The sequence below is a fragment of the Pyxicephalus adspersus genome, chromosome 4 (assembly GCF_032062135.1).
Source record: "Pyxicephalus adspersus chromosome 4, UCB_Pads_2.0, whole genome shotgun sequence".
NCBI classification, from domain to species: Eukaryota; Metazoa; Chordata; class Amphibia; order Anura; family Pyxicephalidae; genus Pyxicephalus; species Pyxicephalus adspersus.
The window spans coordinates 54,130,886-54,146,577 of NC_092861.1; the positions used below are offsets into that span (position 1 = coordinate 54,130,886).

The 15,692-nt window shown below is 36.2% G+C and overlaps 1 protein-coding gene and 1 long non-coding RNA gene across 2 annotated transcripts; both read left to right on the forward strand.

Moving 5' to 3' along the window:
- The first annotated feature begins 508 nt into the window (after positions 1-508).
- On the forward strand, positions 509-6,256 carry LOC140328534 (uncharacterized). Its single transcript, XM_072408213.1, has 2 exons — positions 509-631; positions 3,044-6,256. Exons 1-2 carry the CDS (start codon positions 602-604, stop codon positions 4,664-4,666), a joined length of 1,653 nt encoding a protein of 550 aa, XP_072264314.1. The 5' UTR covers positions 509-601; the 3' UTR covers positions 4,667-6,256.
- Positions 6,257-7,562: 1,306 nt separating this feature from the next.
- On the forward strand, positions 7,563-13,802 carry LOC140328535 (uncharacterized). Its single transcript, XR_011920304.1, has 3 exons — positions 7,563-7,725; positions 9,166-9,256; positions 13,661-13,802. It is a non-coding gene; the product is annotated as an uncharacterized lncRNA (long non-coding RNA).
- The last annotated feature ends 1,890 nt before the right edge of the window (positions 13,803-15,692 follow it).

Consider the following 15,692-nt stretch of genomic DNA (forward strand, 5'->3'; position numbering starts at 1 on the left):
GAATAAATAGGAGCGCAAAGCCTCTTGGGATACCTACGTCAGGCATCCGGGGAGGCTCTTGGGTGCTCATTCTGCGCATGCCCGAGCATGATAAGCTTTTCTTGGTGGCATTGCCAATATATAGGGAAGGCATATGGATAGATTTTGGAAAGAACCAAGGTAATTCTATACCATCTAGGTAACAACTTATAGGATAGTTCCTGATATTCGTTGCTAATGTCTTGTCTGATTTATCAAGTCATATGATAACATCATCAACATTTTGTTTTTGAGTGGTTTAAAAAAAGCATCTCTTTGCCTTGTGCTATTAGAACAGAGTATTTTATAGTCAACTTTTGTATCCTATATTTTAACTAATGTTAGGTTTGCTGTTTACATTCTGTTCAGTGTTCACAAACACCAATGGGTTAAACTGTCCTATAAATCAGTCAGCAAGAACACACAGTAACTTTTTTCAGGGGTTGTTTTGACGTTATGATAAGAATACAAAAAACTTTTCCCACCCCTCAAAAAACTGCTTGTTCAGATCCTGGTGATATATACTCATTGTTCCATGATAATAAATGAGTCATTTTTTTAGCTTTAGTGATCAGTAAACTGGATGTATGTTACACACATTGCACCAAAAATGGTAAGTTTCTTGAAAGTTATACTTTTTTTTAATTTAGTAGATGATTTTTCTTTAATAAATTAACATTTGTAACTGCTTTAAAGGTTTACTGTCCTGTATGGTTTACAAGTTTATTTTTCTGTTAAGATAATATTTAAACTCTAAAATGTTGGTGCTAATGTTGGTTGCTAATTTACTTAAGGAATTGGTAAAACAACGTAAATTTAAGAAACAAAAATGTTGTGTAACACTTTGTGCAACATGTTCTAGTAATTTCAGTAATTTGCAGGATTTTTCAATGATTCCTAATGAAGTCCTAAACAATCTGATGTTTACCCAGTCTTCAAAAATAGTGAATACTTTTGTACATAAAGTTTATCTAAATTTGGTAATTATATTGCCTCGCTTAGTTCATCCCAGTCCACCTGCACTATATTTGATTTATCCGCTTTTCATTTTTAACTTTCTGGAATCCTCTATTCAGTTTAAAAGCTTGATGTTCTGATGAATGTAAATACTTTTAAAGCAATAATTGAGCAGACATTTCATTACCGAGTGTTGAACTTTAGAAATATCAGAGATTTCTTTGAAAGGGCAGATTATGGTGTTGCCAAATTGGTCCTTCCTTTATCATTTCTTAACCCATAGCAGGCAATCCTACAAATAGTGAAGTCTCCTAGATATAGGAAGGCAGTGGAATCTATCCAAAGGCTGTAATGCCTTTACTCAATTGTGATACATAGACTACCAGATATCCTGCAACCATGCAAATATTTGTGCTCTAATATGAGCTCAAACTGGGGGAACATTAGGATTTCCAATAAGTCAGTCAGTAAGTATGACATTTAGATCTCTGCTCTAATTGTTTGATGATCATTTAACAATAAATAGACAGCAGTCTATGCACAACTGCACAACTTTTTAACGCTGAGACCTGCCAGAAAAGTTGTTACTAAAAAGAACATTTCCAGACATTGGGGGAACAGCATGTTATAAAGTGGTCTGGTCTCCTGCACTCCACATTTGTGAGGCTTGACATTTGAGATCTAATGACCTGTATTTTTTGCCATTTGTTTTGTTCTGCTTTTTAGGCACAAATTACCAGAATATTTTGCTTATTCTTTTGTACTCTATTAGAAAAGGCATTATTACTAAATTAAATATGAGATAAAAAAACATAGTATAGTAAAATATGCAAACTTATCTCTATGAACGGAGAGGCTACCATCCTTTCACAAAAGTTACAATTCTTCAGTACAAGGATAATTACTTTATTTGTGCACAAATGTTGTAAGCAGAAAAGATATTAAACCTATATGTTATGTATCCTGCAGACGGCTTTTCCAGCTCACAGGACAACAGTCTAAGCACCAGGGGACTTAAAGTGTCATTATTTGGGTTGGTTCACAAAGCCTTTAACTATTTATATCAGTGGGGGTCAACTTGAAAATTAAAAAGAGCCCCAAGTGCAGTCCCCAACACAATCAGAACACCGCACAGGAGCAGCATGTTTTTGTGTTTTATTGTGTATTGCGTCAGGCAGTTTGGCAGCACTGTAGTACACCTCAACAGTTATGACAATTGGATTTTTTCAACATTCTGCAATGAACGCAGAAGACCATCATTATTGTTAGTGGCTGCAGTAGCAACCCCCCAGCACTGGTGGCAATTACCATAATAATTACCCCCTAAAATAGGTGCCAGTGGATGCAATATTAACCACCAGAATTAGTGCCAGTGGACACAATAACAAATCCCATCACTGATTTCAGTTGCAGCAATATTAACCCCCAGCACTGATGTCAGTGGAATTATAATTATACTTTCCCTCCTCAACATTGGTGGCAGTATTTCATAAGAAACACAGAATGCAGATTTTTTGTGTAATATCCAATGGTGGCTCAGGGGTTAGCACTCCGGCCTTTGCAGCACTAGGTCCTAGGTTTGAATCCCAGCCAGGACACTATCTGCATGGAGTTTGCAGGTTCTCCCCGTGTCTGCGTGGGTTTCCTCTGGGTACTCGGGTTTCCTCCCACATCCCAAAAACATGCAGTTAGGTTAATTGGCTTCCCCCTAAATTGACCTTAGACTACATTAATGACATATAACTATAGTAGGGACATTAGATTGTGAGCTCCTTTGAGGGACAGTTAGTGACATGACTATGGACTTTGTACAGTGCTATGATGGTGCTATATAAAAATACTAATAATAAACTAAAATTGTTTACAGAAAATAAACAGAAGTTTGTAAAACTAGTGTAAAATGTATGTGGATTTAGTTACAATAAATTAACTGTCATTTGCAACCCCTATTTAATGTACAGCATACTATATTGGTGCAATATAAATACTGTTTATTAATATTAATAATAATAATTAGGCACATGACTACCTTATTATATGATAATAACTACCTGTGCATCTCTTTTAGATAAAAAGCATGCTGGCAAAACTCCTCTTTCTCTGCGGATCGCTCGTCACCTTCTCACAGTTTGCATGGAGTTGTCCATCCCAGTGTAACTGCTTCAATGAAGTTAAAGTTTTCTGCTCTGGTGATGCAATTGAGGAAATCCCCTTGGATATTCCCACCAATGTCATAGATCTTGTGTTTTGGGAAACATACATCCATAACTTGACAAATGCATCCTTTGAAAGATATGGGCAATTAAAAAAGATCATTTTTGTTAGCAACTATATCCAAAGCATCAACCCAAATGCATTTCATGGGCTGATTCATTTAAAAGACTTGGAAATTTCAGCTAATCCTCTCTCAGAGCTGGCAGCTGGCATGTTAGGTGAACTCACGGAACTGCAAAAACTTTCCATCACCCACAATGCCATCAAATTTCTTCCCTGTGGATTATTTGACAAGACCACACAGCTAGAGATACTTTCATTACAAGGAAACAATATATCATACATTTGTACCTCAATGTTCAATCCATTGGTCAACCTTCAAGAACTTAATCTTGGTTCTAATGAAATTGAAATATTGTCTACCGATCATTTTAATCCCCTTTTAAACCTCCGCATTCTCCATCTAAACAACAACCATCTAACCGATTGCAATAAAGGTATCTTTGATATGTTAACAAACCTTACTGAGCTAACACTAAGTGGCAACCGTTTAAGAGAGATTTACAGTTCTACCTTTAGTAAACTCACATCCCTAAGGAAGCTAACTCTTGGTTCCAACCTAATAACACGCATATCTTCTAATGCATTTTCCACATTGCTCAACCTAAAATGGTTGACTGTTGAAAGAAACCAGATTGATTTTCTCACTTCTGGAATTTTTAATGGGTTACAAAACCTAATACACCTATCAATAGGTGGGAACCAACTGAAACATATTCCTGGACATATTTTTTCAAGCTTAGACAAACTGGAAACTTTAGTTTTGTCTAAAAACAAAATTGAAAAGTTACACAACACAGCTTTTGTTGGTCTTGAGTCCCTTACCCACCTTTATCTTGACCACAACCAACTACGCATCATTGAAGAAAATACATTTAAAAATTTAACTAATCTAGCTGTCATCACTCTACAGAACAACAGGCTGACCATGCTTCCAGAAGGTATTTTTGATGGATTATACAACCTGATATCACTGAACCTTCAAAAGAATCGCTGGTGGTGTAGCTGTCTATTAATGCATTTTAGAAACTGGATTATTGAAAATCAAGAACTGACTCAGCTTTCAGACATAGTGTGTGAGGGGCCGCCACATCTTCATGGAAAATTGGTGAAGCATGTAAAAACACGGGAATTTAACTGTACCCTAACTGGAAATGTTATTCAGAGACCATCTTTTAAAAGTATGAAGATATTGGAAACAGAGATCTCTGTTGCTGAGGAGCCACTGATAGACTGCAAAGGTCGTTACTCCTATGATGGTAGCATCAATATTTTTTGTGAAATTTTGACATGTAAAAATATTGATGTTAAATTATCTGTGTGGAACAAGTCTATACCTGTCAAACACAGTCATATCAATACAAAGGGAGAGGTTTTGTGTCCAGCTAACCTGACTTTATCCATCACTACGATGTAAAATAACTTTGTGCTGCTTAGACTCCAACCCTAAAAATAAACTTATATGAGTATTATAATACATACATAATAAAGTAATAATAATTCTGATTAAACAGTAAACACACTTCAAACCAAGCCTCGTTAATCTCTGTAAATATAAGCATGGAGAAATGTAGTTTAAAAATCTATAACACAAGCATTGAAACCTTTATTTTTTTTTTTTTATAAAGAGCAAATCATGGCAGGCTGTCAGCCCTTTAATGTAAAAAAACAGAAGGTGTTTTTAGGTTGTTAGAAACCCTAACTTCAGGATCTTTTTTGTGACCTCTAAGGATCTTAAACAATATATAAATGCATATTAAAGCAGCTAGAGATGTGAGTAAGGATGTTTTAAATCACTTTTATTGCTAGTTAAGGCTGGGTTTTTGTATCTGTGTGGTGTGGTACTGCATCTGTTATCACACCATATGGTATGCAACAATTGTCAGTGTGCTGAGATCCAATTTATTCTGAATGGCACCCCAACATACCTTGTTGGCAATGTACCCTAATGCACAGTACGGAATGCAGCATATAATGTGGTGGTAAAATTTCTTAAACTTGATAGGTTAGGGACAAAGCACATTACTGACCTGTAGTTATATAAGTCTGAAGATATAAAGAAAACACTATCACACTATCAGGAATGTAATTTCTTTATTGAGTAGAAATCTACTGCCACTACCAGTGCATCCTCTTCAGTTACCTTACATTCCCTAAATAAAGTTTTAAATTGACATACCTTGGTATAATCTGTAGGATGAGTACCAGTCTTCAAAGAAAATGTAAGTGATCAGACATTTGATTCACTTTTAATTTGATCCAAACTAAGCTGTAAGGCATTACATAACAAATAACACAATCATCAAACAAAACATAGCAGTAAAGAAAATAATGAGATGTTTTTTTTTTCTAAGCTTGCATACCCGTAGTCCTTAATTCGCTGTATTGTTCCTTTCAGCATCAAAATGATGATGATGGTATGAAGTCCTTTGTAAAAGTTGTGGATGAGGCCCATTTTTTGTCCAGGTAGCAGGTGCCCAAAAGCCTCCAGGTCCCATATATTATTTTGTGGTCTTGTATAAAATGCACATGTCAGATTTTTCCCAAACTGGTTTAGTGATATTGAGTTCACTTTTCTCAACCACAGAAAGATTCATTTGACCTTGTGTTTTGGGTCACTGCAAGCTGGAAGGTGCAAGCAGGACCCATGCTTAGCTCCTGCATGAATTATTGCAGGTTGCCTCCCAGAATTTCCTACAATTGCTATCAATTGTAATTGGCGGTTTTCTTGTAACTGGACCATGCAGACACTTTTGTTCAAGCACCTCCTTACAGTTCACCTTTACACAACAACACCACTTGTTTGTAGAGAAGTCTGTATTTCAGCTGAAGTGGCTTATGGGGTTTTCTGTGCCTCTTGACAGGTATTTTCAAAACTCTGTATATTTCTTTTAAATCCTTTCGCCAATTTGTACAATTCAGCAACATATTGTAGCTACATTGACAGTTTTGCATTCTCTATGATTCGGTTTTCAGCAAAATAAATTTGGCTCTGAATGAATGTAAATTGACTATTTTTTCACTGCGATTGAATACCATTGATTACCACCAAGTTACAGTTCTGGACACTTTGCCTTAACTTCCTTAACTTGTCAACTTGTGTATATATTATCAGCCCCAACTGTCAGGGGTGTGTAAACTTTTGATCAGATCCATTTGGCTGATTTCACTTATCATTATGTTTACAAATGGCCACACATCATTTCATGATAACTAATTGCTTTGTTTGAGCAACTCCCTAAATAAAATGAACATTTTTTGCAATTATTAGTCATATTTTCCAAGTAATGGCCAATATTTAACAAATTCTGCCAGCCTATGAAAAGTTAGGAGTAAAACTGTAGTTTAGTAGTTTATGAGAAAAACTGTAGTTGTAACTGAAGAATTTAGGATTTATTATAAATATAGAGACAAAAAACTAATTAAAGGAAAGCTAAAACATTGCTTGATTGTACTTTGTGGCAGATGAGACATACTAAGTATTTTATGCCAATTTTTTTACAGGTTTTTACTCTGTATACACACTTATTCTCAGCATCTATAAAATAGTTGGAAAACAAGCGGGTTCTGCAATTACAATAAATATCAGCCAATTAAGCAAACTTTTTTGTGCATTTTGTAACTATTAGCTTAGGGAGTGGAGGAAAACCCCTTGGAAAATACTGTGCACTCTAAGGACTCACTCACATCTGTCTCTTTCAATGCATTTCATTAATGCACATGCTTTACTTTGTGATATATAACACGTTAATCATTTCTAAAATGGGGTGCTTTAAAGCATATTGAAGTCAGCAAGTGGAACAAAAGTTCCACTTTTAAACATTTATGATCAGACAAGTCATTACTGCAAAAAGGGACAGGGAATGTCTCCCTCTCCACCTTATAATTTCATCTGAATTTCAAACAAACAATTGTCCTTTCATTTATAAAAAAAATCATGTACTAACAACACACACACTGAACTGGCACCAAGCAGGCTACTTATGGTCCAGCATCCTACTGCTTTTTTTTTTTGCTGAGTGGCATTCAGCTGTTTCTCTACCTGACCTGATCTGTGACATTAGATGCTCTGGGTTGACCCAGCTTATTTTATGACTTTCCTCTGGATCAGTGTTTCCTGACCTTTTTTAACTTCCCTAGCGGTATAATTCCATTCAAAATTTGCAAAAAGTGGTACAATTTTTTGCATGGAAATTTATTTTTCATTGTAGGCTGTAATTCTTAGGCATAACTGTCACGGATAACAGGGAGATATATATAATATATTTCTTTGTATTGGACTTGAAACAGCTATTTTGTATTGAAGCCAATGAATTTCCCACTGATCCTCCCACCTGCACAGACGCATGTACAGAAGTCACCCGGAAACCCCCTAGATCTCATGACTGCACTTCGTGGCTGGAGATTGCGGGAGCAGGACTTTTCCCCAGGACCTATGGGGACCAGCAGGATGCCGGGGGACAGCGAAGGAGCAAGGTAACTTTTTTTTTGATAAAAGCGACCCTGAGTGTGACTCGGGATTACCGCTTTTTGCATGTAAAATCCACCCCGAGTCACATTCGTTATTACCGCTAGGGAGGTTAACATAGTGGAACCCTTTAAGTAAAGTTCAGGTCCTAATTACTATAGTTCATAGTACATTAGTGTGGTGGTCAGTAGGAAGAATGCTTCTTACTTTGCTGGACAACATTTTAATCCTTACAGATAGGTAAAGAGATCATTGGTGTCAGTTAAATTGACCTGAAAGGTCCAAATTGATAATTTCCTAAGGAACCCCTGGGTTTTTCACTAAACCCTTTCTGAGAAACACTGCTTTGGCTTATCTTTTTGCTTAATGCATGGGCCTCAGATCTCTTCACCCTGCTCACCTGTCCTGTTCCTCTTTACAATGATTGGCTGCAGAGACACACATTAATAATTCAGTTTGCAGAGACAGCCACACAAGAGTGAAGAATGGGAACAGACACCCAGCCAGAACTAGCCAGTACTCAACAAAGTACAGTGCATAAAACAGAAAAAAGTGAAATGGGTGCACATGATTTGTTGTTATATGTACATAGGCAAACTCAGAGGACTTTAATCATGCAGGATCAATGAGAGTTTAGCAGACAGCTATGTCACTAAACTCCACACTTGGTTAAAGTTTCTTGCTTCCCTGGAGTAGGAAGGTAAATCACAGCAATTTAACCTTTACCTTCATAAATAGAGTAAGCTAGAGGTTGTTCATACACAGACTGTAAGAGTCTACAATACATTCAGATATATATATATATATATATATATATATGTATTCAATAATCAGATAATGTATATGGAAGTATATAAATGATCAATAATGAATCTCAAGTATATATTAGTTATACACATCACAAGTGATTTACCTAATCTCTAGTTTAAACAATAGATTAAAAAGATGTATTGGTGCATATGGTGAGTCTATAAACTGTACATATAAATAGTAACATATTATAATTATTGTGTGTGTATGATGTATGGAAATTAAGGTATGTGTGTGGGTAATATATGTGAGATATATATTGTAAGTAATAAAAAATTCTATTAAAAGATCACTTACTCTGAGGTGAATGTTAGGACCGGTATTTCATCCAGAAATAGTAACAAGGACGGGCTGATAATGCCTCTAGGGATACAATGAATTATTAGTAGTACAGTATCACATTAATGTTCATATTAGTGTTTTTTATGTATTCAAAAATTGTATCAGTGAATAGAGGATGTCACTTACATCGAAATGTGCTGCCACAGCAAGACAGAGGAATGTTTGGAACAAAACCAACATACACAAGGACAAAAGCTACAAATGATCCAGGCTCATGGGCACTGAAATTGTACCTGAACTTAGACAGCAGCCTTTATCTCCTTCATCAGTATCTAAATATTACTTTCTTTCAGCAGGCAAAGCTGGGCTGTCTTATTATTTTACACTGCTCAAGTAAATATCTGCAAGAAGTGAATGAATATGCACATAGCGCACACTAATTCCCAGGTACATAGTTTTATGTATTTGTTTTTCTAACACAAAAAAAGAAATGTATGACGTCATCAGAAAAAATGTGGTAAAAACAGGTAAAACTGGCCAATATAAGATGACCTAATTCCTTTTACTATTTTTTAAGTCAGGATGTGAGTGGTCTGGCCTGATGTACACCCCCTTTAGGGGTAATTGCATCAACAGTTGGTAAAGGGGAGTTGGTAACTGCAGAACTCCCTCTAGTGGTAAATCTAAAAATCTCTATTAAATACAATATTTAATGTACTGAACATGTCATTGCAAGCATTTAAAATGTAAAACAAAGATTGAAAAAAATATGTGCTTGCTGAAAATTCATTATACTATAATACAATAAATAAAATTGGGTTGTTGACATAAAGCATGACTATGATATGCAAAGACGTCTGAGATAGCATAGCAATATATAGATAATAACATAGATAGCAATGTCTGGTGTTCTCACCGTATGTGATGTAGTGCTGCAAACATATTTGTCTGTTTTTGTTTGCTGTCACATTCAGTGTGGTGAATGAGGGGAGCATCAAAAATACAGCAAAGCAGGTGGGTATGCGTTGCCGGGTGCTGTAGTTTACAACAGGGCAATGCACATTCTATGATGTAGTCTTTACTGCCCTGGTCCACCCTGTGGATTTTAGTTCTTTCCGGAATACAGGCCAAGCATCACATGTGCATGCATGTTACCTAGTAATCTCCAAATGCACTTTGCCTAGAAACTCCCACTCCTCCAGACTGACCCGAACCCATTGAGTCATTTTATTGCTTAAATCCAATCAAGAATTAGGCTTCTGCTGTCATCATGGTCCTAGGGCTCCTGACAAAAGGACTGAGGCAGGTAACTGTTCAGCTATGTGTAGCACCTTATCACTCCTCTGACAAGCCTTGATCTTCCTTCATTGCATAGGAAACACAGGAACTCAAAATAGAGAGAAAAATATAAAAATAACTAATATTCTTAAAATTTCATAATTTAATAAAAAATAGTACATCATCAAACCTTGGTAGTATTTTTTTCAAGTACTTTTCTGTGTCCTTTAGAAATTGCCACCCCAGACAACGCCAGTTCAAAAAATCTGCTGTTGAGCCTGAGACTGCTGGTAATTACAGTATTTGTCCTTTAGCTACCTCAATCGGTATTTTTTATATAGGTTACAATCTATTATGACAAGAGGCAAAAAAAATAATTATTGAGATGAAAGGCATTCAAATTGGACATGGCAAACCTCTTCAAACTTTGAGCAAACAATAAATGACCTTTGATAGTGCACAGCAATACATATGTATCCAGTTTAACTAATTTGTGCTGTAAACCAAAAATAAAATTGGTGCACACCTAGTATTTCTAGTGTAAGCAAAAAAGATTAACATGCTAGACAAAGAACATGCAGCTCTAGTTATCTTATATCAAGGATCTTCAAACAAACTTATGGCTCCTCTAAAAGTCATGGAACCAGTATCCTCCTACTCCCAACACTATTTTTTCCATTCATTCCAAGTCCAATTTTAGTGTCAGCTTTTCCAGACAGTACTTTTCAATGTTTTTAATCCACTAGATTAATTTCCAGCGTTGGGTTGTATTTAAAGCCAAACTCCAATCAACACCTATTTTTACATACAACAAGGGAAGGAAGAGCACTTCCAGCCATGTTATGAACTGCTGCCTTACACATAGGCATGTCAGTGTAACACTGAATGAGTAAACAGCACCTGCTACTTGATGTTCTGATCACAGACAGGAGAAAGAAAAAAGTTGGAAGGGGAGAGGTGACTAAGAAATACAAATAAAGCATTTTTTATTCCTAAAATAATCACAGGTGTGAGTTTCATTCCTGTGACTTTAGGGTCAGTGGATGTTGAACTATGTACATAGATAATATCTACAACTATAACACTGGTCAATAAACATTTTCTTGCCAAACAGTTTAAAGTCATTTTGGGTTATGTTTGATGCACAGATTCCAAATATGGTATTGGTTTTTGCTAGATTGGCTCTAGTTTTTGAAACAATGACCCCAATATTAACCTCATAGAAAACTAATGAAACATGAAAATTCAGGAATTAAAACAAAATACAAAATTTATTTCTGAAATACCTAATGTCAATATATTCTATATTCAGTATATTTACAGAACTAATCACAAAGAAGTCATTAAAATACTCAGTTTGTACGATTTCTTTTTATGCTGATGATCAGGACAATCATGTTGAAGGCTCCAGCAGTAGTCTGCCATCATGTGTCTATCCCATCTGCCCTGATACCTTTCTTCCATCACCTTTATATCTTGATGCAACCTCTCCCCTTGTTCCTCATTGAAATTGCCAAGGTTTTCTGGAAATCTTTTCAAACGGCTATTGACATAGTGTTCCATTATGCTCATAGTAGCAAATTTTGTACCAGTTCTTCATAATTTTGTGCTTTATGGTTACCCATGGAGTTCTTGACAAACATGACATAGCTGTGCTAGGCAGAAGCTTCAGTATCAGTCATGTAACTTGTGAAATTTGTATCATTTTTCCGTTTTCGAATCTGGGGTCCATCAAAGATTCGTGCTTTTTATTTTTCAATACTCAATCCAGGGAAGAATCTACAAATGTATTTGAAGCAATCACTGTCCTTGTTCAGAGCTCTAACAAATTGCCTCATTAATCTCAAATTTATGTGTAGTGTAGGGAGAATGATTTTTTCTTTGTCAACCATTGGCTCGTTAATGATGTTCACTGCACCTTGTTTTCCTTTGGAGGATACTTTGTGTATCCACTTTGCTGTCCAAGTAGGAAGTTCACCATTTTTAAATCAACACATATGGAACATTGGTGTTCATGATAGCAAAGCTTTTGTAAAACCATTTTCTTCTTTAAGTTTTGTTGAGTGACCAATTGGAATTATAAACCATTATTTTAACTTCTGGTCTCAGACAGTTCTTTTCTTTTAGCCTGGATACTAAAAGTTCAGATGCTTGTTTTGACAGACAGATCAAGTATTAAATCATTAAGCTCTTCTTGGGAAAACTGCTGGTTTGATGAAACACTTCCTTCATATTCACTTCCACTGCTTACTCCTGGATTACACCCCAAACCCTGTATATTCTCCATGTCAGATACAGGAATATCAGGGAGTGTACTGATCACTGGTATGGGAACATCAGCACCATGCGGCACAGGTCGTCTTGCTGATTCCAAATCAGGGTACTCCCACTTGTTTTTCTTGTAACAATTGAAACCGTTTACATTCACAGCACAAAAATAACAATCATTATGATGATTTTTGGGCTCTCGCCATACCATAGGTACACCAAATTTCAAACTTTTCAGTTTCTCCATTTTTTCACTGACGTAGACACTCGACACAAGTTTTGCATACCATATAGGGAGCCCAATACTTTTCTTGGTCCCCCAGTTTATTACCAAAATATGCAAGATATGCTTGTTTTACAAATTCTGTAATGTTTCTTCTCTGTTTTTGCTGATAATTTTCACCACAATTGTAGCAAAATACATTAGAGTCATTTAAACAACTCCTTCTTGAAGAACTCATATTTCTGTAAAAAAGAAAATGTATGAATAAAAAGAAGGCAAATGAAAGTTTGATGAAAATAATGTCACATTTATTATATAAAATGCAAAACATTGGTGTAAATAAAGATAAAAAGATAAAAGGTAAAATTGTCTATTGTGATTGTATCACAAGAACTAGAGACAATTCAATGAAACTGATGTCATTTCTGCATTCAGCAGACCTGAAATACACTAATTATATTTAAAAAAATCCTTGGCAAGTGAAAAAAAAATTTTTGTTGAACTGTGTAATAGTAAGGCAAATTATAAACATACCAGTGAAATTTGAAGACAACTTAGTTTGAGATTTCGGTTGTGTGTATGGGGGGTGGCAATTTGTGGGGACATGACCAAGCTTTAGTGGAGCATGTTTAAGTTGAAGTGGGTGTGCCTGGAAAGATTTATTTTCTTGGTACAGGGACACAACAGTAATCTAAACATTGCACAAAAAAAGCACATTGAAAAAATGACACCAAAGGAACATGCAGATGTGTGTAGGGAACATAGTTGCTGCATAGTTACATGTCTCCGCGCCAAGATAGACCGAGATCTCCGCAGACGATAAACACATTTTATTATAGGTAATAATTTTCCATGCACAAGTGGCCCCCAAATAAAACATAACACATAATGCTTTAAAGTGAACAAATTGCTGTCACATTGCTCACAGTCATTGATGCCCTAGTACTACGAGTTACACAGGGAAGCTGCCAGGCAGCCAATGGTCAAGTCTGCTGAGCTTAGATGCTTTGTTGTGTCCTATCCAATTCCGAATCCGCCTGAGGCTGGGTCCTGACTAAGGGTTATCTATTCTTTTCTCAAAGTCTGCACATACCTGCTTGATGAAAACGCCTAAAGCTTGGAATCCTTAAGTTCAAACAGTCATGTCATGGTGTGCATTATGCAGCCACTAGGAAGTACAAGAGATGACTACATACACACTTGGGTTTACCTGGCTTCAAAGACACCCAAAAAAGTGCCACTGGAGCTAAAGAACATTTTCATTTTAAAACAGATGATATGCAATGACTTTTAAAAGCTAACTACAAATCATTATTGCATTTAGGTTGTATTTTACACTTGAAATACAAATAAAAAAATTAATAATTAAAAATAGGTGTTACAGTGTCTGAATTCCCATTTTGCTTTTTAAAGTGCCAGAGAGCTGTGTCAACTCAGGATTATGCTGACACATATATGTTATATACAGTAGGTCCACAAAACGAAAGCATCATTAGGCAAAGTAAAGCTCCTATCTGTACTAGACACACGTCATTAGGCCCATCAGATGCTAAATGGAGACTTTTTAGAATGTGAGTTTAAACCATAGCATTTTATAATTACCACATCAAGGGTAGGACTGCATGTTCTTGAATAATATCAGTGTTAATAAATCACCAATAAAGAGCTACTCAATGAGTCATTGCATAGAGCTTGATACATTACCATGGCCCATGCTTTTTCTGTAGGTTGTTTTGGAGAGCCTTAAGAAGATTCTGCTATTGCAGTGACAATGATCATGACAGAGGAGGAAATCTGTTTTTATGGGTACAGTAGAAAGGTGCAGCTGATATCATATTAACAGGTACAGTGTCAGTAAGCCACTAATCCTTGTCTCAAAACATTTGTGTTTCCATTTGGCCATGTTTGTGATTTTTATAGTTCTGCCAGACAGCACAGTCGGTAGGGTAGCACCACTTTCATTTATGTTTACCTTCTGGCAGCTGATTGGACAATAAATGAGCAGCAACACACTGACACAGGTCCTGTGCTTCTTGTAGCCAGAACATGGGCTGGTATACCTAGTATACCTAGTGAGTGATTATTAGGGGGAAACGAAAAGCCAAACTAAATTGGAGAAACCAAAAGAGTCAATTTGTTTTTTCTGGATAAAATCACAGAAGAATAGATAGAGGGAAGGAGACTTTGTGTAGTCCACTTCTCTTAGATACTGTATGGCAGCTTGGAGTCAATTAGATTTACCCCATAGGTAGTGTCCGGGCAACTAAAGCTCAGCAGATGACTGTCTGCCTTGGTTAATAGTAACTCTAAACAAAGTTCCTGGAATTTCTAACTTTCCTTGCTACATATCTTGGAAAACTCAGGTCTGCCAAAGCTTTGTTCCAGTCGCTCCCAGGCAGGGCACAGGCCCGCTGCTGGATTATGGCTATAAACTGATATAAGTCTCCTAATGCGTTCTGTAGACTGCAATACTGAACTCTTATGTTCTGAATTAGGATATTGGAAGCTTTTTAGCTCTTCCAAAAAATCTGGTGTATTAAGGTTTTTGAAAATGGTAATACAATTTTTATTTTGTCTTGTATAACACTATAGATCCAAACCAGGACAGTACTGATCCGTAGCTGTCTGTCCTGTGTCCTGCAGAGCTCCTGTGTTTTCACGCAGAGTCAGATAGTAGATTCCACTGGTGTAATTCCGTCAGCTGCTACCAAATTGCACCAATAACCTCGTAGACTATAAATTATTATTATTAAACAGTATTTTTATAGCACCAACATAATATGCAGCACTGTACATTAAATAGGGGTTGCAAATGACAGAAAGACACCGAAGGTGACACAGGAGGAAGAGAGGACCCTGCCCAAAAGAGCTTAAATGTAAGTAACTGTAATTGTAGTTATCTGAATGGCTTCTGTGCTACTGCCTTATAATGAAAAAAGCGAATCCCAAACAAGGTGTTTAGAGATGTTATATTGATTTAATATCATTACAAGAGATGTAGAAACAATGTATTATTTTTAATAAGGACAACATAGGGCTTAACAGTTTAAAATGAAGGTACTTTATATGTTGGTCAGAAAGGATGAGGTGTTCAGTAGGTTAATTGCCGCAGCT